Genomic DNA, 25,398 nt, shown 5'->3' with positions numbered 1-25,398 from the left:
AAAACTTGCTCTGCCATGGTGGCTTTCTTCAATCCAAAATTCCCCCAAATTCCCACCGAGCTTCCTTTACAGCCTCAAGTGTTGACGACCAATCCCCCTGGTGGGAGATGTCTCCTACCTGTTATGCCTTTAGGTGCCCCAGGGAGAAGCTGGGCACATCTAAACTTGTACCTTATCCTCAAATTACAGAACTCCCTAAGGTCTTTCCCTGGGCTACAGAATTCTGCAAATGGCCTCAGTCAGGAAGAATCAACATATGTAACTTTGAAAAATTCTCTTTGCCTGTCCAATCCGCAAAATAATAGGGTTGGTTGAAGTCGTCAGCTTGTTTTTTTTGTTTTTTTTTTTCCTGAATAGGCTGCTACTGCCATGAACAGAACTAGAAGTGGTGTTTCCAGAGTCTGAGCCCAGAAACTGCAATGGGCTTCAGTGTTCTCTTCCTTGGTTGGATATGAGGGAGAGAGTAGTGGGAGCGATTTTTGTGCTTGGAGTCCCTCCTGCTACCTGCCCAGAAGGTCCCATAATGATCCCTGCTCGGGGGCGGGGTGTGGCTACAAACCGACTCCTGAGGCTAGGTAATGGACAAGAAGAGCTTCAACGCTGCCAAGAGCAAGAGACAGGATGTGACAGGACATTAAAAATAAATAAATAAATAAATAAATAAATAAATAAATAAAAGCGCTGGAGTCGGGGCTGTGTGTCTTTCTTGCCCTGAGCTCAGGGTGCCCAGAGCTGGAGACCCAGGACCTGGCACAGTGACCCTGATGGTTAAGATTCAGGAATAAACAAAACGGAGCTTGAGGACTACGCAGTGAGATTCCCAGCTGGCAGAGCGCGACCCTGGAAGGCCACTAACCCCATGCACAAGAACACCCTATGCACACCTGGGCTGATTTAACACCCCGTGCACCCCGGCGCGCATTGTACACTGGCACATACCTGCAGTTTTCCAGCACCCCGCACGCACCCCAGCACCCCGCGCGCCCCAGCACCCCTCCATGAACACCGACGCACTCTGGCAAGCTTCACACACCTTCAACACCTCAGTGCCAGGCGCGCTCTCACTCACCCTAGCACCCTGCGCACCCACGGCCGCGGGAGGGGCCAACGCCACGAGGCTCCAAACCCCCAGGGCCCCGCCCGCCCCCCGCCCGCCCCGCCCCGGCCCCAGCCCCAGCCCCGGCGGGCGCCCCCCGCGGCGCTGCCCCGCCCCCGCCGCCCCGCGCCGCCCAGGGCCTCGGCCCGCCGCCCGGCAGCCGGCCCACCTGGCGCAGCGCCGCCCTCTGAGCCCGCGTACCGGTGCACACCCGGGAACCCCGCGCACCCTGCTGCCACAGAGGGCCCCGCGCCACTGCAGCGGAGCCACTTCCAAGGGCCGGGCCAGCCCCGGCGCCCGCGCTATCGGGGCGGACTCCCCGCCTGCGCGCTCAAGCCTGCGATGGCTCCTCTCGGATACCTCTTAATGCTCTGCAGCCTGAAACAGGCGCTGGGCAGCTACCCGATCTGGTGGTAAGTGAGTCTACTTGCATTCGTCCCGGCCCCAGTGCCACCCTAGGGCAGCTGCCCCCTGGGGTAGGGTCCCCACCGTTGATCTGCGCACTGGCTGCGGACGGGTTGTTTTCCTTGGCCGCCACTTGGACCTGTTCGGGCCGCTGCTGGGACGCGGGTGGCGGAGCTTCCGGGGACATTGATTCCCCTGGCAGGCGGGGAGGGAGGGCAGTGAAGGTCCATGCTGTCCCTGGCGTCGAACAAGAATGGCAGAAAGCGGGTCAGCACATGACACTAACGCCTCGGCGGTAGTCGAGGAAAGAGTGTAAAAGGGAAGCTGCGCGAGGAAGAGGGAGAAACTTCTTAGGGACGGTATCTTACACACACACACACACACACACACACACACACACACACACACACACACACACACACTTTAAAACAAAGTCGCGAGACAAGACCGAACAGCTCGGGGCAGCGCAGTTACGTAAAGACAGTCCGAGACCGGGCGGGGAGTGGCACGGAGCCTGCGGCAAGGCGCACCGGGGCGAGCCGGGAGCCCTGCGCGCTTCCCTAACGCTGTCGCTGTCGCTTCTTCGTGGCTGTCGGGGTGTAGGGGTCAGTCTGCTGTCCACAGCCTGTGCCTTCCTGACAAGGAAACGCTGCTGCGGGGAGGGATGAGCAGTAGGTAAAGTAAGGGATTTGAGTTTTCCGGAGTGAGAGGCTTCGGGGACCTGTCCTGGAGAGGCTGGATAGCATCCTCTACTTCAGACAGGGCAGACCCTTCTCGGTTTGGGGATGGAGTGAGGTTGGGCAAAGGAAAGGTCCTCCGCACATACCCTGAGAGGAGGAGAAATTGGGGCGCCCCTTTCTCGGAGTGTGTGACAACCCTCCTCCCTGCATGGAGCTCAGCCTTAAGGCCACGATCAGATGCGCAGGTCTCTCGAACACAAGCAAGAGGAATGCGGGCGCCAAGGGGCCGGGGCGCGCCGCTGGTGGAGACTCAGTTGGACAGAAACCTCCCCACAAACATGCACGCCACCCCCCCCCCAGGAACACTCTCCGACAGCCTGCCTGGAATTATAATAATTATGCCGAGGGGAAGGGGGGGTACCCAGCGAGCCGAAGTACATCTAATCCGATAATCATTTTTCTCTTCGAGATGCTTCAGGAGAGGAGTTGAAGAGCCTGGGGTGGGGATGCAGGGCCTGCGCCGCTGCAGGGATGGAGGGTGAGCATCCGGGAGTCGGCTAGAGGCTGGAGAGGGTGCTGGGGCAGCGGACGCACTCTACAGGGATCTAGCTGAGCCTTGGCTCCCTTGACTTTTTACGACCCGGAGCAGCACCTGTGGCGCCCTGTGGCCTCCAGGAGCGCGGGCTGCGACCGGCGCATCTATGAGCGCGGACAAATTGAGGCGCGTTCCGCGGGTCTCTGGGAGCCAGGGGCAGCGCGTCCGAGAGAGCCCCGTGGGCTGCCCGCTCCTGCGCCAGGCTTCTAATTAGAACCCGCCGCCGCTGAATTCCTGGGTTCAAGAGGAAGCGCCTTCGCCCCCGCTCTACTCCCATAAAGAAAGGCCTTGTCGCCAGCCTCCTGGCTACCCTGGGATTTTTGTCCCTAAGGTCGTGGGGGGTCTCTAGTCGGGTCCACCCAGTCCAACAGAAGTATAGCTTCCTTTTCACCTGGGCTGTTAGACCCCCCTCGGGTGCACCCGGCATTCTCCAGGTGAGAGGGGAGGGGTGTGAAAAAAGTGAGGCCCTAGCCTTCCCACCCCTTCCCTCAAAGGACTGGGGCAACCCTTTGGCCTCAGAAAGCGATACGGAAGTCCACCTGGTATTCATAGGGGTGGGTGACAAGAGTCACCTCTCCGCCCACCCCCTACACCCACTTTGTTCTCTGTAGGATTCTCACACTTAACAATTCTGCTTCCTGAGAAGCCGTCCCCTACCCCCTCACTCTGGGATGCTGGCTTCCTGGGGACAAGACCGAGTTCCCCTCTGACCTCCTCTATTCCCTCTCTGCCCCGGCAGGGTGAAAAAGTGTCAGCTGGATCGGGCGTGCTGACAGAATGGAGAGGAGTCCCCTAAAAAAAAGAATAGTGACTGCGGTCACTTTATAGGACATGATAACTGACTTTTTAATAAAGGTTGCTTTGCATTTTCTCCCTACTTCAAGTGTCTCCTCCTTTCTCCTGTCTACATCTGGGTCTAGAGGAGACAAATCCCCTGAAGTGTGTGTGTGGGGGGATCATGGCCGCTGCTGGGTGGGGTACTAGTGGGCTCCACACAGAGGCAAACAGAGGACTTGAGAACCTTTGTTTTTTTAAATCCCCACTATGATTTCTTACATTTAGTCAGCCGACTTCCCTTTCTGCCCAGCCTGTGCCGTCCTCCCCTTTTCTGGTCCCCAGCTCCCTTCACCTGTGAAAGTGAAAGTGAATGGCAGAGAATCTCCTCACTTGGAGGAGCAAACCAGGAAATCTCCAATCAGGAGTAATTAGGCTTTTGAAGTTCGTGTGACTCTTAGGGGGAAGGAGGGAGAGAGGAGAGAGTTAGCTCTGCCCTGCTCCCCGTGGGACAATGAATGTTCATCACCTCCCCAGGACCTGCTCCGAGGGATGGTGTGTTCAACCCCAAGGCCAGTTCTGATACTGCAGAGAGACAGGCCCATCAAGTAAGACCCCCAAGAGTGTCTCTTCTGGGATCTCCAGGTGCTGGGGCAAAGGACAGGCGAGTAGACCAGGTCCCACAGGACCTTTCCCACCCTTCTTGCCAGCTCCTCTTCTCACGATATTAGAACTGGAAAGAGCCCAAGGGAAGGCTAAAAGAATGCGGATTCCTTCAGAGGACAGACCCCATAGACACATCTAAGATGTGCCTGTACTCCCTACCCAACCCCACCACCTCCCTCCTGCTCTCTTCTTATCATCCCTTGTCCAAGAGGTCAACCTTGTGGCTCTCCTCTTCTCCCCAGACTCTGAGCTAATCTCATGGCGGGGAACTGACTTTTTTCAAACTTTAAAATTCCTCTGTGCCCACCCCCACCCACAAGGGCCACATTGCTGCTTTCCCACCCTCAGGGGTCACTTCTTGCCCTCATTCTGAGGTCTCAGCCCACGCTTACCCCATGCCCTCCGAGCCTCCTGGACTTCCTGTTTAGGTAGCTGCTTCTCTGCTCCTTGCTCCTTTACTTGTGGGAGAGCCTGTGTCCCAGCTCCCCCTTCCCCTTTCTCCATCAGGGCTCCTCTCCTATGGGCAAGTTCCTATTGGACCATGGGCTCCTGCGTATGGAAGCCACTGTAGAGCAGGTGAGGCAGTGCCCGGCTAGCTCTCTCACGGTTCCTCAGTAACTTCTAACAGTCTCCTTTCTGGGGTTCTCCCTGGTGCCCATGGGGCTGTATGCTGTGTCCCAACGACATTTCCTTAGGACCAACTCTAGTTCCTCTTCTCAGCACACAGGTCCCTCTGGCTTCTCAGGCTTCTGCAGCCTTGCCCCCATACACTGCTGGGCTAACAGACTCCTAGGAGTCAGCTCTTAGCCCTCTTCCCATCCCCTTGTGGCCTGGTGATGGCTGTCAGCAGTCTGCCCCACAGCAGGGACAAAATCTCCTGGTGGAACACACACGGGGTGGGTGAGAGAGGAAGTTCGGGGAGGGGGCACTGTGGCCCTGGGAGTGGGTATAAGGTGGAGGGAGGGCTACAGATGAGGTGGGGGTGCGTGTAGAATCATCAGGTTACCATGGTGAGCACACACCTGTGTGGCGTAGACAAAGATGAGAGAGACCAGCTGGGCAAAGACAGGTAGACAGAGGAAGAGTCAAGCTCAATTTCTTGCCTTGTTACAGGCAGGTCTGCAGACCTTACTCCCAGACTCTCATTTCTGAGTCTTCAGCCCAGTCTAGTCCAGGAAGCCTGGCCTCTCCCTCATCTTCTTGTTACTCCCCCCTTTTCCCACCTCTGTCTCTCTGTTCTCTGTGTTTCTGTTCTCTCCATCCCCACCTCCCCTTTTCCTTCTCTTCACCTCTCTTGGTCAGTGACTAACGTAAAACTCGAAAAGCAAGAGAAAGCAAGACATTAAGCAAATCACCACTACCACTAGTATTGTAACTGCTAGGTCACTAGACTAGGTGTTGTTTCTCCAGAACTGCCAATCATCACATGTTCTTCATTAGCCACAAAAGGAATATTCAAGGCCAGCCCTTTCCAGAGCCCAGCTTGCCCAGCTCCTCCAGACCCTGGTGCTGAACCCCTCCAAATGCTGGGTCTCCAAGGCTGGGTATCTTTCTTTCACTTGGTTTCATGCCCCCCTTAAAATTATGTTTTATCTCACTTGCATAAAGCTTCCCAGACCCCTTTGTGACCAGAGCAGAGGGTGGATCAATACAGTAGCAGTTAGTATATGCTTAGGCGATGTTTAATGGCTTGATACCCCCCCACAGGGTACAGGAGACCAAATCTCTCTCTCTCTCTCTCTCTCTCTCTCTCTCTCTCTCTCTCTCTCTCTCTCTCTCTCTCTCTCTCTCTCTGTGTGTGTGTGTGTGTGTGTGTGTGTGGTGGAGGGAGAGGTTCATGATATCACAGCAGCTTAATGATAGTGCACCGACAGGTTCTCCTATGGTTGGTCTAGGAGGCATCTAACCCTGTGTGCCAGCCTGAAATCACTCATGAGCAGAGTTCTTCCCCACCTATACCCCAGGGCACAACCCTGGGGGGGGGTTCTGTATGTGCTTCTTTTCTGGGAAGCTGAAGAATTAGGCTATTTGGCTGAGAGGCTTCAGGGAGGACCATTGGATCTCTAATGGTCCTCTGGAGGAGGGGGATTCTTCTCCAGCCTGGCTCCAGGAGCTGCAGCAAAGGGTATAGCTAACTGGCAGGAGGCTGGCATGGGTTCAGGGTGTAAAAAGGCTTCCTGAAGGTTTGACCTGGTACCAATGTTTCGATTTGGGAGCTGATGAGCTGCAGAATCCAAGGCTGAGGAAGGAAGCTGGCCACTTCCCTTCACTTCCAAAGGCTGAAACTTCCAGGAGTGTGTTAACAGCACAAGGGCTACATAGCCCAGTCCTCCTGAGAGTCTACAAAGCCTTCAACTCCACCATGTGCACCTGAAGGAACTATGTCCTGTGGTAAACTGATGGACACACACTGTATTTGTAGAGAGTTCTAGAACTAAATCTCAGAGAAGCACAGGCCATGACTAGAGAGGCCTCAACCATATGGGCCACCTGTACCCAGGAGCATCCCTCTTCCTTTGGAAATAGCACACTCTGTACACCTATCATCAGGGTTGTGACACCACCCAGCAGACTCACTGGCCACACTGCCAGGATGGCTTCCTTTCTCCTTCTTGGCCTTGCTTTTTGCTCTCTTCAGCCAATCAGTTAGGTTGTGTTGAATGGACAGAGTCCTTCCTGAGAAAAACGAATGCTGCACCTGAGCATGGAGGACACAGTGACACGTTTTAATATCTCTCATACCTTCCCCTAACCCACCACATGACAACGTTCCAGCCCTGAGACCTAGGGGTACCTGGCCTTTGCCTCTGCCAAGGTCTCCCTCCAGGGCTCCTCAGGTGACACCCTGGAGGTGTCTGATACATTGGTGCTTCCACATTCCTTCAGCAGCAGAACGTGCCGCTGCCGCCCAGGGAGGCTGGCAAACACATGGCCGCCGGCGCGGGAGCCTCCCGCCTGCCAGGACTCGCTCAAAGTATGTGTCAGTAATCCTGCTGGCCCGGCGGGGCAGGACAGGCACTGGCTGGGAAGGCTTCAGGCAGGGCCCTGTGCAGTCTGGAGTGAGGACTTGGGACCCCTCCCCAGCTTGGAGTGTGCTGGAATCTGAGGGAGGGCTTCTACTTTCTGGGGATGCTGTGCATTTGTGAGAAGACAGCTGGTCCTTGAGGATCTCAGGAGCACAGTTACCCTGGGGGCAGCTTTCCATCCATCTGGTTGGTTCTTGGGCAGCTCATTCAAGAGAGGAGAGTGTGTGTTGGTTGTCCATGAGAGAGTGAGCCCCATTCCCTGGGTCTCAGGTATGAGAGTGGAAGCCTGGTGACACTACCGTGAGACCCAGCTCTCCAGAGAGAAAGGCCCAAGTAGCATGGATACTCCATCAACCACAGCACACTGGCCCAGGACCCTTACCAGCAGAGATCTCTCTACCAGCGGTCTTCCTTGTTCCCTCTGGGAGGGGCAGAGCCTTGGGAATCCCACCTGCCAGGATCCAGCTTAGTGTTTGCTGTGCCCGACTCTGTTCCAGCAGAGGACAAGAGAAGTCAGGCAAGTGAGGAATCTCCTGCACCAATACAGATGCAGGGAGAGCTGGGCAATCCCAGACAGGTGGCAGCAGGGCCACCAGTGTACAGTGCTCACCAGGGAGAGAGGCCTCAGAGGCCCTGTCCATGGGATGTGGCTCAACCCTCTAAAGTTAGAAAAGCAATGGAGACTTTGGAGTAGACAGCTTATATGTCTACTTCTCTATTTTAAAGCCACAGTTAGAATAAAGTCTGACCACCTCATTGGAGAGATAAGGAAACCGAGGCTCAGGACAGTAAAGGCATCACAGTAAGCAAGTGAATCATAAGCACTGTTGTCTGGGTCCCTCACCTATGCCTGTCCAAATGCAATAACCCTCAGCACCCATGCCAAGTTTCCTCACACAGCCCCTCGCTGTCTGCCCATAAGCTTCCATCGTAAATGGCAGTGGGTCCCTGCTTGCTCCTGGAGCCTCAGCATTAGCTAACCATGGAACCAGTGCCATGACTCAGGGATGGGAAAATTCACTTGAGACCAAATAGAAGCTGGAGACCCTTGGCTCAGGGAGGCTAGTGCTGGCCCGGGCTAGGCTGGCCTACTGCCCATCTCACAGTCCTGGACCAACCTCCTTCCTCCCCTGCATGTCACAGCCAGCGTCTCTGCTATATCCCTGGCCAGGTGCCCGGCCTTTCAATAGGAGCAAGGGAAGGAGGAGGGAGAAAAACCATTAGTGTTTGCCGGCTGCAGGCGTGGCTCACGTGGCTGCAGCCACAGGATGAAACCCTGAGTCTAGGGATGGGGCTGTATTCCAAAACGGCGTTCTGCATGCTCTGAGTGGAAGGCGATGCCTACTCCTTTCAAAACAAACTATGATTAAGTAATAATAAAAAATTAACAGCATTAATGACAGTGAAGGCGAGAGGAGTCTGTGATCTGATTGGCATGACATAGGTATTTTCATTGGTGTGGGTTGCTCTTGCTTGACCCACAGATACATGTAAGGTTAAAAAGTTTCACTCCTGTTTCCTAAGGCTTAGTTTACACATCTACATTTTGGGAACTTTTTGATGGTGGCCTTGGCAGTGGCATGGGCTCTGTGGTGCTCAGTGGCCCCAGTCCACTGCCTCACTGTGGCTGCAGTCCTTCTGCTGAGGTCCAGGGAAAGGCTTGGGGGGTGAGATGGCCAGACCTCTCAGAGGAGTGGGGGCACTCGGACTTGGGGCGGGGTGCCCAGAGGACCTTGCACTGTGACATCCCGTTGGGCAGTTCGAATTCTAGCTGGAAGTAGAGATTGTAGCCTCTCCCAAGAGGCTGTCCTCCACCCTGGTTGGCAGAGAGAGGGGAAATGGAATGAATTCCTCCTGCAGTGAATCACAAAGGCCAGGTGCAGAGAAATGGGTGCAGTGAGGGTGTGCCGGCCTCCCAACTTCTCCCCAGGCCCAGGCAGGGCCCTCCTGCCCTGCTGTTTCCATCACCCCAAGGCAGGGTTCAGACCTTACAGTGACCTCCCAGCGGGAGGAGCTGGATATGGAATGAGGATGACTGATTACAGGATCTCCTAGTCTCGATACTCTCCTGGGCCAAAGGTGGGGACTCGGGGTCCTCTGAGTACCCTTGAATGAGGGCTCTCTGTCTCCGTCTGGACACTGGTTTACACATGTCAGAAGCATCCCTGTGAAAGGGCCTGGGGTCTCAAGGTGGGCTCTAGGGTCTTAATAAAGACTGGGTTCACACTGGACAGGATAAAGGCCACCCGTTTGTCTGTCTGGCTTGTGGCCATCTCTTGGGGGCTTCTAAGCAGGCAAGCGTGACTGGCTTCCTGCTGGGACTCAGGTTCCACTAGTTCCTGTCTCTTTTTCAACCCCTGGCATCTCTTGCGGGTTTAGACCTGATATGTCTTGGCCTTTAAGGAGGATCAAGGGCTCCAGAGAGACCAGTGGGATTCCAGATGTAGATGTCTAGGGGATATTATGTCCATGGCTAACTCCTGGAGAATGGGGTGGAGAAAGCAGGTGGTAAAGGCACTTCCGACCCCACGAAGATACTCAGATGCTTTGCATTTGGACTCAAGCCTTAGAAAATGCCTTGTCTATGGAGTGTCTTTAGAGCTGTGGAACATCAAGCTAGAAGAAGCCTCAGATGAGCAGTTCAAAAACTATGTTTCTGGCTGGGTCGCGGTGGTGCACACCTTCAATTCCAGCACTCGGGAGTCAGAGGCAGGCTGATCTCTTTGAGTTTGAGGCCAGCCTGGTCTACAGAGTGAGTTCCAGAATAGTCAGGGCTATATTTCTGGCACTGGGCCCACCATGCTCTAACCCAGTCACCTCTCATTCAGCTATGGCAACTGAGGCTCCAACAGTCTCAAAGGGCAAGCCAGGACAGACCAGCACAGTGTGTGAGAGAACACCTAATGGCTGTGGTCACCCCACTCATCTTCCTTGATGACTCTCCCTTGACGGAAGTAGTGTCATCTTTATAATTCTGTGTTACTATGATGTGGTGGCTATACATGGGCTCTGCTTGATACATTTTTTGTTTTCTGAAACGGGTTTATCTGTGTAAAAGCCCTACCTAGCTGTCCTGGAGCTCACTCTGTAAAACAGGCTGACTTCAAATTCACAGAGATCCACCTGTCTCTGCCTCCCAAGTGCTGAGATTAAATGTATGTGCCACCACTGCCTGGTGATGCATTTCTTTATATTGAATTTATTCATAAATGTTATTTTTCTTGGACCAGAGCTTAATACATGTTTAAGAGTGTCATAGTGTGTTGGGGCCAAGATGATGGCTCAGTCAATAAATGAAGTGCCTGCTACACAAGCATGACGATCCTCAGGACACACATAAAATGTGGAATATGGTGGCATGGCTTTGAAATATCAGTGTTGAGGAGGTAAAGACAAGCAGCCTAGCCTAATCAGTGTGCCAGAAGTTCCAAGGAGAGACCCTGTAACAAAATACAGAGCACATAGCTCCTAAGGAATAACACCCAAGATCGACCCCTGACCTCTAATGCATATGTACACATCTGAACATGAATACATAAAGGGGTGTCCTTGGGAATCAATGTACTGGAACTGCTGTTTTTGCCACATTAACTTGAAATCTTGGCAAGAGTTCTACTCACCAAGCTTTGGTTTCTTGTTCCAGGCGGCCTTGGGTTATACCTGTCCTAGTTTATCTAATTGGAAGGAGTCACATCCAGGGTCTATGAAGACATCATTCATGAGCTCCACCCAGTGGTCCCAGGGGAATTGGAGCAGAGGGCAGGGAGATACAGGGCAGGTTCGAAGGAACAAGTACAGTGTGATATAATCTGTGGAAAGAAAGGTCCTTTGAAGCAGCAGGAAGGGGCAGCTATCCACAGGCTAAGCCAATGAGGTAGTGGCATGTGCCCCTAGAGCTTGGGCACAAGGTGCTCTAGAAGGTGGCATCTCTTAAAGATGCCTTTCTTTCTTTCTTTCTCTCTTCCTTCCTTCCTTTCTCTTTTTCTTTCTTCTTTCCTTCCTTTCTTTCTTTTTTTGTTGTTATCATTTAGTTTTATTTTGGGATTCAGGGGAGGGTAGGCGAATCTACTACAAATGAGAAGGACAGTGATGTACTCTTTGGTTCTTGTCATAGTAAAACAGATGCCCACAGAATTACGGAACTTTTGCAGCTCACAGGTGTCAGCCAGACTGGGGAAGACACTCTAACCTCACTCATAATGTTGAGGGTTATTTTATGTGTTTATAGGACTGAGTTCTCCAGGACTGGTTGGCTGTAGCTTGGGGCAGCTCCTGACAGCCCTTCTCTAGTCTTGGAACATGATCCCTCAGTCTCAGAGCCAAAACTTCGAGGCAAACTCCATGCTTCAGACCCAACTTCTGAAAGCATGCATAGTTAGGCAAACATGGACCTCCAGACCTCAGTGTATGCCTCCAAAGCCCTGATAGGAGGTTCTGGGCATAACTATGGACCTTGGAACTATGGGCCACCTCAGAGCTTGGATGCTGCCTGATTCTGGGCTCGGAGAGGTTCTGGAGATGAGAACTGAAGCAGGAAACTATTTGTCCTACTGAGCATCTGCCTCCACTGGGTGTAGAGTGGTCCAGCCTATAGTGGTAGAGATCATGTGTCATATTCCAGTGCAGCCTCTGGGTATTAAGTGGGCTCCTATGCCCATGTTCCAAATGGGATGAGAAATGGAATTCTCATTCCCAGCTCTGCTAATTGCAGTGGGACCTCACCTTCAATTATGAAAGGAGGCTACATGCTGCTGTAACAGCCACAGTTTCTAACATCATGAAAGGAAGGTAGATATCTTCGTGGTGGGTGATGATAGCTGGAGAAGAAGTTACAGATGCTGTTTATAGTATGCAGATATGTAGTGCACACCATAGCATGAACCCTACAACTCCTTCCTGTAAGTCAATTGGTTTTGTTCCTCATAGCTGTATTGTCTCCACTTTCCTTCTGGGCTATTTCTTTTAGTTCTTAATTTTTATTATATTTTATTTATTGATTATGTGTATCTACTTGTACTTGTGCACATACCACAGCACGGTAATGGGGGTAACTTCAGGAATCTGTTCTCTCTTTTCACAGTGTGGATTCTACTGATCAAACTGAAGTTTGTCAGGCATGGCAATAGGCACCTTTATCCACTGGAATATCTCTCCCACCCTGGAGTGTGTCTTCATGAGAGTACAAAGAGCTCTTAGCACTTATGTTGTAGTCAGTTTCCCCTCGTGCTGGTGTAAAGAAAGAGAAACCAGGTGTGGTGGTATGCCCTTGGGATCCCAGGTTAGAGAGGCTGAGTCTAGAGAATCATGCATTTGATGCTAGCCTGGGCTATCTAGAAAAAGCTTGTTGCTTGATAGTGGTTGCCGGTCAGGGGCCAGTCTCGTTAGCTGAGAAGCAGATGGAGGAGAGAGACACTCAGAAAATGGTAAATTGGTCAAATGTCTGGGAGGACACTTGAAATAGTGCTGGAGAGGATCAGAAGTTCAAGATCATCCTTGGAGTAGGAGACAGTCTGGAATACATGAGACCTTGTCTCAAAAACATAAAGAAAAAATAAATCAGTAAATTGTTGTTTAACTGTACTAATCCCAGTACTCAGGAGGCAGAGGCAGGTGGATCTCTGTGAGTTTGAGGCCAGCCTGGTCTACAGAGTGAGTTCCAGGATGTAGTTTAGTTAGTAGAGTGCTTGCTAGTACATACATAGTTCACACCTGTGATCTCAGCACTCAGCGGGTAGAGGCAGGAGGATGAAGATTTCAGGTCATCCTTAGCAACTTAACAAATTGGAAGTTAGCTTAAGACCTGATCAAAAGACAAAAACAGGAAGAAAGAGAGGAAGCAAGCAAGAAAGAAAGAAAGAAAGAAAAGAAGGAAGGAAGGAAGGAAAAAAGCTGGGCCATGGTGGCACATACATTTAGAGGCAAAGGCAGGCAGATCTCTGTGAGTTCAAGGCCAGCCTGGTCTACAAGAGCTAGTTCCAGGACAGCCTCCAAAGCCACAGAGAAACCCTGTCTTGAAAAACCAAAAAAAAAAAAACTAGATTGACTATCACAGTCCAGTTGAACTCCAGATGCTGAATGATCCTCCTTGACCCTGCCCTGCCTTCTCCATCATAACAGGTACTACTGCTCAGCCCTCAGCTTCTATGCCTGGGCTTTCCTGATGGTCTACCTCTCAGGAAACGAGAAATGATCCAGGCTGTGATTCAAGGGACTTAAGGGTCCAGAGAAGGCACTCTTCTACCTCCCTAAATCCATGAGGGAGAGCAGGAGAATCCTGCTGGAACTGCTCACACTGTGACCTCCTAGGGACCTGCCCAGAGGAGGGGAAACAGAGCAGGCTGACTCAGTATCCCCAGGAAGGGGGCTGGGAGAAACCCTTGACCTGGGAATCCCCTCTCTGCCTTCCCTGGGGGTGAGAAGAGAGGTCTGACAACTCCATGCCACCTGCAGCAGAGTCACCGCTATGCAACTCTGCAGCATCCTGTTCTGCAGCTCATCTCCTAACCCAGAATGGGCCCTTGCTTCTGACATCTAACAAAGGAGGATACCCACTATTGGGAACTGGCCACTGGCCCTGGACATTTCCTATTGTGAAGACAGACATGACCAGGCTCTTGTTTTCTGCTATTTAAGAAACTCTTACTCTAAGTCTCCTAGTTAACTGTATCCCGAAGTGAAGGTTGTTCCTCGTTTGGATGGATAGGCAGATGCCTTTATCCCTTCTCTGGGAGCCATGGACGTAGCTCAGTGGGTAGAATGAATACCCAGCACATATGAAGCCCTGTGTTTGATCCCCTGCACTGCAGAAACAAGTGTGGTGATGCACAAACACACAGGCAAAACACCCATGCTATTAAATTAAATAATGGGGTTTTTTTGTTGTTGTTGTTGTTGTTGTTTTTGAGACAGGGTTTCTCTGTGGCTTTGGAGCCTATCCTGGCACTCACTTTGTAGACCAAGCTGGCCTCAAACTCACAGAGATCCACCTGCCTCTGCCTCCCAAGTGCTGGGACTAAAGGCGTGTGCCACCAACACCCGGCAGAATACTTTTTTTAGAAGAAAGAAGCAGCACTCGGGAGGCAGAAGCAGATAGATCTCTGAGGGTTTTAGGCCAGCCTGGTCTATGTAGTGAGTTCCAAGACAGCTGGGGATCTGTAGAGAGACCCTGTCTCAAAAACCAAACCAAACCAAGCAAAAAAAAAAAAAAAAGGAAAGAAGAAAAAGAACGAAAAGTACTGCCCAGGCCAAGGGGAAATTCTGCTTCCTCACAGGTGGGAGAGTCTCAGGGTGAGTGTGGGTGCATCATGGGTGGTGGAAGGGTGCAGAGGAGAGTTGAGGAGAGATAAAGTCCTCCCGGAAGACAGCCGATGGCCTGAGAAGACATGCTGGGACCTTCTGGTTTTATGGTGGTCAGCCGCTTTTGGCACAGCAGTGGCTTTCCTCCTTGGTTTAGTCTCTCGTTCTCTCTACTCTGGGAACCTGACCAGGCCCTTCCTCTTTCCCATCCTTGAGGACAAGGAGCACAGATCCCAGTGTTCTCCATATGCTGGCATCTTGGCCCTCAAGCCAGGACCTTGGACAGTGATCTTTTTTTTTTTTTTCTTTTTGCCAAGCATCTGCTCACCCCTTTCTTAAAGGTGCTCTTATGGTCCATGTATGCTAGCAGGGGCATACAGACAGCCAAGATGGTCTGCACCTGAGAGGAGAACACAAGCTGATTCTACTGCAGGCAGGGAAGAGGGCCCCTTTGAGCTAGACTAAACGCAGAGGGAGTCCAGGGGCCTGGAGACTAAAGACAGCTACTGAGAGCAGATGCAGGCCCCAGCTGCACCAGGACTGGCCTTCCAACGAATGTGGGCCTATCATAAACAGGTGTGCATGTAAGAAATCTACCCATCCAGCCCATAAGAGCAGGCCCTCCCTGTCATGGGGTGCACACAGGAATGCAGACTGCACTAAGGGCAGGCATGTGGCAATGTGTGACACGGGTTTCTTGAGTGTTTCAGGAGATAGGAGAGACCTGCTCTATGGAGAGTAGAGCCCAGGGATGGATGTGTTGGGGACCTGGAAACTGTGAGTTGGGACTGGAGGTGCTTGATGGCATGTAAGCATCATTTGTGACAGCCGTAGCCATTGTGGCAGCCGTAGCCATGAGAAGACTCTGTTCTTCCTGCATCATCAGTCCCCAAGGGTCTAGCAGGTCTTTCTTTTAAGTTGTGGTTCAAAAGAGCTGGCTGTGGTGATGCCTGTGATTCCAGCAGTAGGAGTCTAAGGATCATTAAGTTCCAGCCTGAACTACAAAGCCAGTCCCAGGCTAGTCTCAGCTACAGAATGAGCCCTAATAGTGAATGTTTCTAAAAATGATGATGATAACTGGGTGTGGTGGCCCACAGCTTTAATTCTAGCACTGGGCGGGGGGCAGAGGCAGGTGGAATCTGTGAGTTCAGGGCCAGCATGATCTACAGAGAGAGTTCCAAGACAGCTAAGCCTACACAGAGAAACCCTGTCTTGAAAAATGAAACAAACAAGCAACAAAACAAAACCAAAAAACAAACTACAAAAAAATAGGAAAAAAGGAAATCTTTGGAAAAATCACTGCATGTGTGCTGAACGTGTGTGGACTTCCTGCATCAGCCCTCCCTGAAGTACAGTGTGACACTGTATTGTGTTGGTATCATTATCATCTAGGTTTGGCATGTACAGAAGGGTATGTAGACTGAGTGTAAATACCATGCTATTTCATACAAAAGATCTGAATATATGCTGTGTGTGCATGAGTGTGTGTGTGTGTGTGTGTGTGTGTGTGTGTGTGTGTGTGTGTGTAGGCCAAAAGTTGATGTTGGATGTCTTTCTCTGTCAGTCTCCACCTTTGTTTTCAGGACAGGGTCTGTCACTGACTTCAGAGCTCACTGTCTAGACTGGCTGTCTCTTTGCCCCCTTACCCTCAGTGCTATGGTTGCAGATGTGTGCCAACCTGGTTTGTGCATGGGTGCTAAGGATCCTATCTCAGGACTCATGCTTACCTGGCAGGCACTTCACCAACAGCTTCTCCCCATCCCCTACTCACACTTTGAGGACATCTGCTTTTATATTTTGGGGTGAATAGTCCAAGGTTGGAAGGAATTAATTTGGTACAAATTTCATACCCTGCCTTGGGTGCTAGTGTCTCTCCCTCCCCTGGGTCTGGCTGTACCCCTCCTCAGGGAAGACCCTGAGCCAGTCAGTGCCATCTGCTCTGACATCCATTGAGTCCCCTTAGCAACCATCCTCATTCTATGCTCTCCATTGGTCTCTGTATCCTCCAGTGCCTTCAGAAGCTTGAGCCACTGGCTGAGGGTTTCCGAACCTCTACAGAGCAGGATGCTGAGCTGGTTTTTGCACACAGCCAATTGTAATAGTTTGACATCTAATCCTCATCTTAGGTACATGTGTAAGCATTTGGACAGATCAAGTGGGATGATGGTGATGACACTTGGGAGTCAAAGGATACTGAGTGTTATAGCTCAGATGGAAAAGTATTCTGGTAATCCGGAGCCAAGGAATACTATAGGTCACAGTAAGCGTAGCAGCTTATAGCCCTGCTTCAGGGAAAGACTTCGGCAGTGTATCAGCTCTGCTGCGACAGGAGAGGGTTTCCTTAGCAAAGTTGTTATAGTTCGGCTCTGGTCTCTGGGAAAGCAGAGTGTAACAACTTCACTTGTCAGGGGAAAGTTTCCCCAGTGAAGTGGCACAGCCCTGCTCTACTGTGCTCCACCCAGGGTCATCTCTGCTCCAGTGAAAGAAGGTTTCACCCAAACCTCATTCAAGAGATTTATTGGGAGGGAAGAATCCAGGAGAGTGGCTGCCCTCTGGCAGCTGGGCTGACACACCCACAAGCTAAACAGACACAGGGTTTATATAGGGATTCATAGGGGGCAGAGTTTTTCCAGGGAGGGGATTGGTCAGATTTCAATCCCTGAGCTCAGACTGGCTAGATCTCCTGCTCAGGGGTTGGTTAGTTTTCTGCACAGGTTTATGGTCAGATTTGGCTCTGGTTTCAGGGCCAAAGTGTGTTTCTTTTACTGATCCTTCTTAGCCTTTTGGCTCTAATTTTAGGGCTAGGGTGTATTTCTTTCACTGACTCTGATTCCAGGGACAAAGTGTGTTCCTTTGGCACTGGTTTCAGGGTCAGGGTGCATTTCTTTGGTTCTGGTTGCAGGGACAAAGTGTGTTTCTTTGGCTCTGCTCAGGGTGTGTTTCTTTGGCTGGCTCTTTTTCCTTACAACATGGTCAACAACACCATGTCTCTACGTGTCCTTCATGGCAGAAGCAGCAACAGGCCCAGCACATGTACATAGCAAAGTGTCTGTCTCCAGAGATGGTCTCTAATCTCCATGTCTTCCCACCAGGTCTTTGGCTGTGGGACCCCAGTACTCCTCCCTGAGCACTCAGCCCATCCTCTGTGCCAGCATCCCAGGCCTGGTGCCCAAGCAACTGCGCTTCTGCAGGAACTATGTGGAGATCATGCCCAGCGTGGCTGAAGGCGTCAAGGCTGGCATCCAGGAGTGCCAGCACCAGTTCCGAGGCCGGCGTTGGAACTGTACGACTGTCAGCAACAGCCTGGCAATCTTTGGCCCTGTTCTGGACAAAGGTAGCATGGGCAGTTAAGATCATCTCTATGTGGGCATCACAAGGGCTTCCAAACTCCACCTGATTCCTCCCAACTAATGCTTCAGAAGGGCCTCTGGGCGGGCAGGGCGGGAGGGGGGACCCAGAGGGTGGGAGAGGCTTGGAGAGTGTTGGGGAGGCAGAGCTTGGGGCTCCTGTGCTGGTTTGGAAAGGAGAAAAAACAGCAGGAGGGCTGGGTGTTGGTTAGCAGCTAGCAAAGAGCAAATTATCCTAAAGTGTAGTGGTTAAGGCAATAATTACCATGTGTTGACCTCCTGCTGCTGGGGGTCAGGGGCTGGGCTGGCTCTGCTTCATGGTGCATCCCATCCACATGTAGGTCCACGTGAGGCTGGCTCAGCACCAGGTGCAAGAGAGGTGCTGACTTCTTTCTGTGGCCTCTGGGACTCAGGATAGAGACAGAGAGGTAGCATCAGAGAGACAAAGACATGGAGGAGAAAGGGGGACAGAAGGAGAGAGAACACACACCAAATGAGAGCTTTCATGCCTAAAAAAAAAAAGAAAGAAGGGAAAATCATATAATTTACATCATTTTAAAACATACAATCTCAGCACACTTAGCACACCCACAGAATTGTGACACCACCACTTCTAATTCCAAAATATTTTCATCATCTCAAAAGGAAACCCCAAACCCATTACGTGGTGCCCCTGGCAACCACTGGTTTGCTTCCTACCCCTGTGGTTTTCTTATTCTGGACATTTCCTCTCTGTGTAATTATGCACTCTGTGGCCCTTTGTAGCTGGCTCCTTTCACTGAGTGTGAGGTTTACAAAGTTCGTTTACGTTGCCACACGCATCAATGCTTCATCCCTTTTAATGGCTGAATACTATTCCATTACATGGTGTGTGTGCACACTTTAGAATTTTATATGTAAATTTAAAAATGTATAGGATGATGCTGTCTGTGAATTTTTCTTTTTCCTTTATTCATTAGGCATACATTCTCTCTCTCTCTCTCTCTCTCTCTCTCTCTCTCTCTCTCTCTCTCTCTCTCTCTCTCTTGTTTGTTTTTTTTGAGACAGGGTTTCTCTGTGAGAGGCCTGTCCTGGAACTCACTCTGTACACCAGGCTGGCCTCAAACTCACAGAGATCCACCTGCCTCTACCTGCCAAGTGCTGGGGTTAAAGGCATGTGCCACCACTGCCCAGTAAGAGAACATTTTCATACACATATAGAATGCATTTTGGCCTAATTCTGTGGAAGCAAAGTGGAGTGGGTAGGCCAAAACTGTGAGCAATGGCTGCATGTGGTTTGTGAGCCACTCAGACTCAGGCTGCAAAGGCAAAAATGCACTCATCTCCTCTACGAACCCCCCCAACCTTTTGCATCTGCTGGCTGTTCCCACACTTGAGGTATAGAAGTCTGGGTTGGAAGCATGGACACTGGACACTGTCTTTAAGGACAGCAGCATTGTAGAGAGGGGGCTGGGGCACCTGTGGCAGTCTCCCTGTGACCATGAAGGTGTTTAAATTCTTTCTTCCAGTCAGGTCAAGCAGACAACAGTGCCAGGGGCCTTTGGGGTGCAGTTACTCTGCCCCTGAAGTCTGACCCCCTGCCTTTCACTTCCAGCAGTCTGTTGTCAAGGTGGTTCCATTCGGTTCCATCAACCTCCATTCTCAAGCTAGTTGTGCACCTCTTATAATGACATCGTGTCACCAGCCCTGACCCTATGGCTGCTCTGACCCCCTTTCACCCAACATCATGACCCACCATTGGTTGTCTCACCCATCAGCTCACTCCCAGGAGTGTTAGCGTCCCTAACTATAAAATGGGAAAGTAATTGCAGCTTGCAACTTCAGAGCTTCGAGTCAGGCTAATTATACAGTTATCACAGGACCCACAGGAACAGTCACTGCTGTATACAGGGGAAATTAGGGTTCCAAGAGTGATATGGTTTACCAAAAATGGCTTGTAGTATGTGTATATGTGTATATATAGTCCATCCTGTGTATTCATGGAAATGTGATACACATATAGCAATACAAATACTAGTGTGTACACGTCTTCCTACCTCACTGTGTACAAGTAACACATGTGTATTTTGTTGGTTTGGGTTTTGTTTGTTTGTTTTGTTTTTTGGAGTTTTTTGTTTGTTTTTGTTTTGCTATGACAATGTGCCCTATGCAAACAATTTGAAGAAGAAAGATCTATTTTGGCTCATGGTTTCAGAGGGCTTAGTCCATGGTTACGTGGCTCATTGCCTCAGGCAAGGCAGTCAGGAGGTGGTTGGAATGTGTTACAAATGGCTTCTTACTTCACTACAACCAGGAAGCAGAGAAAGCAACAGAAAGGGGTCAGGGATGAACAATATCTTTCCAGGGCATGCCTCATGCATGCCTCTACACTCTTTCCCCAACTAGGCCCTGTCTCTTAAAAATACCATGATATTATGACTCTGTCGAGTCTGCTAATTAGTTCCCAGCCCAGGATCTGATCACCTCTCATCAGCTCTTCAGCAGGCAACATGTCATTTCAAAACATCACAGTATAGTGACAGTGGTGCGTACATGCATGTGCACACATGGCTTCAGTATGGGGCTACACTCATCTGTGGCTGCACACAGTGGTGCCTGGAGTTTGATGCACATGTATGTGGAGCATGCACATGTGGGTGTTCAGTGTGCGGGAAGAGCAGCTGCTTCTTACATGGGTCTTAGTGCCTTGTCATGGCCATGGTGCCCAGGCAGGAGACATGTGTATCACATACAGGGACCCCCAAACCCAACATGGGGTTCTCAGGACCTTGCTTCTCCAGATAAGAAGAAAGAAGAAGGAACTTTGGGGAGAAATGGGAAGCTGTCCCACTTGAAGCCACAGCAGTTGATAAAGGATGGCTGTGTTGAATGGGTGAGGACTGATGTCCTACATTTCCTAATACCTGTGGTTTGAGTTTGGAGTATCCTCCACAGGCTCATGTTTTGAACACTCAGTCTCCAGCTTGTGACTTTAGTTTGGAGGCACTGGAGCCCTTAGAACTTGAGGTCTGGCCTGCAGAGTATAGGTTCCGGCCTGTAGCCTGTGCTACAGTGAACAAGCCTGGCTCCTGTTACCACAAACAGCCTTGCATCCTCCTGCTTCTCTGTGATGGACTGAAACAACTGGAATGCTGAGCCATAAAATTCCAAAAACATTTTTCCCATGATACTTTATCACAGCAATAGTAACTAATACATCCACCACCAAGAGGGAACACTCTACCAGTCCCATAATGCTAAGGTGGATCTTTTACAAGAACAAGGAGGGCACCCACATGGCCCACCAACTCTGTTTTAACCCTGAGGAGGTGACAAACCCTTATATTCCCATAGCTGGCAGACAGTTGTTTAAGATTCAATTCCTCCATTTCACCATCTTTAATACGGTTGTTTGTAGTTGGTTTTGGGTTATTTGTGGATTTTTTTTAATCACAGTTCTAGTTTTGTTCTCTCTTCCTATGATGTGGGTCCCAGGGATTGAACTCAGATCATCAGCCTTGGTGACAAGCTCCTTTACCCATTGAACCATCTTGCTGCCCCTGGCTATTTGATTTTAAGAGTCCTTTATGTCAGGCTTGGTGGCACATGCCTTTAATCCAGCACTCAGGAGGCAGAGGCAGGCAGATCTCTGTGAGTTCAAGGTCTGGTCTACAAAGGGAGTTCCAGGACAGGCTCCAAAGCTACACAGAGAAACCCTATCTTGGGGGAAAAAGAGTCCTTTATATATCTTATGAAGGATATAATATATAATATAATATAAAGGGCTCATACCTACACATATACAGACATGTATACATATATGCATACTATATAATCACCAATCACCTGTCAACAGCCTTTCAGAAAGCAACACTTCATTGCGAGTCCTTCACCTATTGTATAACCTGCAAATATTCTCTGTCATTCTATGGGCTGTCTCTATCCTTGGCACTGCATTTCATGTATCCCAGGCTGGCCTTAGGTTCCTGATCTTCTTACCTCTACCTCCTGAGTGCTGAAATTAGTAAACGTGTGTTCCCATGTTTGGCTTTCTTTCTAGTTCTCTTGAAGGTGTCTTTTGAAACACAAAGGTTTGATTTTTTAAGGTCAATTTTGGGGAGCTGGAATGATGGCCCAGTTGTTGCAAGCACTGGTTGCTCTTCCAGAGGACTTGTGATTGTAATGGCATCTAGCCCCTGCCTTCATGGTATCAGTTCTCAGCATCCGCATGGAGGTTCACAATCATCTGTAACTCCCATCTCATAGAATTCCACTCTCTTCTAGCCTCTACAACATGGAGACAAAACACCATGTATAGATATTATGCTTTTGTTTATTTATTTATTTTAGTGTCTAGCATGTGTGTCTGTGTATAGGTTTGGGCACCCACTGTGGGAGCGTGCCCTTGGAAGCCAGAACAGGGTTCAGATCCCCCTGAGCTGCCCAATATGTGTGCTGGGAACTAGACTTAGGTTCTCTGCAAGAGTAATGCATGCTGTCAACTGCTGAGCCATCTCTCCATCCTCCTACATGAGTCTTTGATGACAACTCTCCAACTTGTTCTTTGGCTTTCGATCACTAAGAAAACTTTGCTGAACCTGAGGTCACCAGTGTTTGTATTTTTTGTTTATTTTGTTTTTTTTAAGAAAGGGTTTCTCTGTGCAGCTCTGGATATCATGAAATTCATTATGTAGAACAGGCCGGTCTTGAAGGCAGACATCCACCTGCCTCTACCTTCTGAGTGCTGGGATTAAAGGTATGCACCACTGATATGCTGGCTACAGAAGCTTGCTTTTACTATGTTTTCTTGTAAGAGTCTTATGGTTTCAAGGCAGATGTGATGGCATGTGACTTTATTCCCAGAACTTTGGAGGCAGTGATCTCTGTAAATTCAGAAATAGCCTTGTCTACATAGTGAGTTCCAGGTCAGTCAAGGCTACACAGTGAGATTCTATATCAAAAAGAAAAAAAGCAGAGTCCCATGGCTTTAATTCTGGCATTTAGGTCTATGATTAGAAATTAAACCCAGGTCCTCTGGGAGAGCAGCCCATGTTCTCGAATACTGAACCACCTCTCCAGCCCTATTTAATATTTTTGAGTTATTATTTTTATTTATGGTGTCAGAATGGGATCCAACTTTATTCTTTTCCATATGGAAATGTAGTTATTCAAACACCATTTGTTGCAAAGAGCATTGTTCCCTCATTGAATGGTCTTGGTTCACTCATTGAAAGTCAACTGGCCCTTAGCCGGCTGATGGTGGTGCAAGCCTTCTGTACCAACACTTGGGAGGTAGAGACAGGTGGATCTTTATGACTTTAAGGACAGCCTGGTATACAGAGTGAGTTCCAGGACAGGCTCCAAAGCTACAGAGAAACACTGTCTAGAAACAGCAAAAAAAAATCCAATTGACTCTATATTCATGAATTTATGTATAGGTTGTCTGCTCTATTCCATTGGTCTTTATGGCCATCTTCACATCAGTGCCATGCTGTTTTCATGTCTATAGCTTTGTAGTGTTTTCTTTTTTTACTCAAGATTGTTTTGGTTATTTGAAGCCATTTATATTCCATATGCATGGTAGGATCCACTTATAATTTTTTTAGATTTAATTATTATTTTTTATGAATGACTATTTTGCCTGCATGCATATATGTATATCATGTGTGTTCTTGGTGCCCACAGTGGTCAAAAGAGAACATCAGATCCCCTAGAACTAAAGTTATAGACAGTTGTGAGCAGCTGTGTGGTGCTGAGAACTGAACCAGTATCTTCTGAAAGAACAACCAGAACTCTTAACTCATAAACCATCTCTAGCTCCCACTTGTAAAAATGCTTAGGGTCTGTAGGGATTGTGTGGGTCCCGGAGGAGGAGGAATACTGCCACACTAACAATGTTAAGTCTCCTGACCTGTGAACAAGGGATATCTTCATGGTCCTGCTTCCCTCAGTGACCCTTGATAGTTTCCATCTGTATCTTTACACTGCCTGTTAAATTGTTCCTAAGCATTTCTTCCATCCTTGTTCTATTGTAAATCTCTCTCTCTCTCTCTCTCTCTCTCTCTCTCTCTCTCTCTCTCTCTCTCTCTCTCTCTTTCTGATTTTGGTTTGATTTTTCAGGATTTCTCTGTGTAGCCCTGGCTACCCTAGAATGATGACAGAGTTTCTGTCCCTCCTGGTCCCACAGCTGTTTAGTCCCAAATAAACACACAGAGGTTTATATTATAAACTGTTTGGCCAATGGTTCAGGCTTCTTATTGACTAACTCTCTCTTTTTTTCCTTCTTTTTTTTGTTTTTAGAGACAAGGTTTCTCTGTATTGTTTTGGAGGCTGTCCTGGAACTCGCTCTGTAGGCCAGGCTGGCCTCGAACTCATAGAGATCCGCCTGCCTCTGCCTCCTGAGTGCTGGGAGTAAAGGTGTGTGCCACCAACGCCCAGCTTTTTTTTTCTTTTTCTTTTTTAATTTAAATTGGGCACAAGCTTGTTGTTTTACATGTCAATCCCAGTTCCCTCTCCTTCTCTCCTTCCCCTCCTCCCATGCCCCCCCACCAACTCCCTATCCCATCCCCTTTCTGCTTCCCAGGGAGGATGAGTCCTTCCATGAGGGATCTTCAAGTCTGTCATATCATTTGGAGTAGGACCTAAGCTCTCCCCATGTGTCTAGGCTGAGAGAGTATTCCTCTATATGGAATGGGCTCCCAAAGTCCATTCATATACTAGGGATAAATACTGATCTACTACTAGAGGCTCCATAGATTGCCCAGGCCTCCTAACTGACATCCATGTTCAGGGTATCTGGCTTGCTCTCTCTTAACTATTAACACATTTCTATTAAACAATGTATTGCCACAAACTGTGGTTTACCCATAATGGTTCAGCATGGTACTTCTTTGGCGGCCACATACCATGTCTGTCTCTGTGTCCTTCTCCCAGAATTCCTAGTCTGGTAGCCCCGCCTATACTTCTGGCCAATCCCCATTTATTCACCAACCAATAAGAGAAACAAGTTCACGCCGGGCGTTGGTGGAGCACGCCTTTAATCCCAGCACTTGGGAGGCAGAGGCAGGTGGATCTCTGTGAGTTCGAGGCCAGCCTGGTCTACAGAGTGAGTTCCAGGCCAGCCAGGGCTACATAGTGAGACCTTGTCTTAAAAAAAAAGTTTTCTAAATTCATGAGCACACAACTCAATTTTATTTTTTAATCAATTTATTTATTTTGAATTACCATCTTACCATGACATCCAGGCTCTTCTCGAATGCCCAGTTCAGGCAATCCTACTGCCTAAACCTTTCAAGTAGCTGAGACTACTCTTCCTTCCTTAAGTTTTATGGAAAACAGAACTGGAAGAGACCAGAATTCCACAAGGAGCTGCAGCTAGTGGTGTTGCCCCTTTCTTAATTTCTAGGACAAATTCTCCAGGGCTGAGCACATTTTAGAAAGATCCGGAAATCTTCTAGAACCAGAGCTGGGATGTGGGTGTAGTATATGATAGTAATCCCTCATCGCACACTGCAGGCAGATTAAAGGTGTGCCC

The 25,398-nt window shown here is 49.7% G+C and overlaps 1 protein-coding gene and 1 long non-coding RNA gene across 3 annotated transcripts in view; both read left to right on the top strand.

Moving 5' to 3' along the window:
• The first annotated feature begins 1,289 nt into the window (after positions 1 to 1,289).
• The window catches only part of Wnt3a (Wnt family member 3A), a 43,535-nt gene continuing 19,426 nt past the window's right edge, over positions 1,290 to 25,398 (top strand). Inside the window, exons 1-2 of one of the 2 annotated variants that reach the window (XM_040748733.1) lie at positions 1,290 to 1,509; positions 17,631 to 17,872. In XM_040748733.1, coding sequence (XP_040604667.1) covers positions 1,439 to 1,509; positions 17,631 to 17,872 — 313 coding nt within the window. In that variant the 5' untranslated portion in view covers positions 1,290 to 1,438. The remainder of the gene's footprint in view (positions 1,510 to 17,630; positions 17,873 to 25,398) is intronic. The other variant, XM_005067699.4, reaches the window with a different exon arrangement.
• LOC121141344 lies at positions 2,020 to 3,653 on the top strand. Its single transcript, XR_005878226.1, has 3 exons — positions 2,020 to 2,176; positions 2,651 to 2,719; positions 3,516 to 3,653. It is a non-coding gene; the product is annotated as an uncharacterized LOC121141344 (long non-coding RNA).

This window comes from Mesocricetus auratus, unplaced genomic scaffold (genome assembly GCF_017639785.1).
Source record: "Mesocricetus auratus isolate SY011 unplaced genomic scaffold, BCM_Maur_2.0 Super-Scaffold_100007, whole genome shotgun sequence".
Taxonomy (NCBI): Eukaryota; Metazoa; Chordata; class Mammalia; order Rodentia; family Cricetidae; genus Mesocricetus; species Mesocricetus auratus.
The sequence above is the reverse complement of the archived record's forward strand: the minus strand, read 5'-3'. Positions and strand labels throughout refer to the sequence as shown.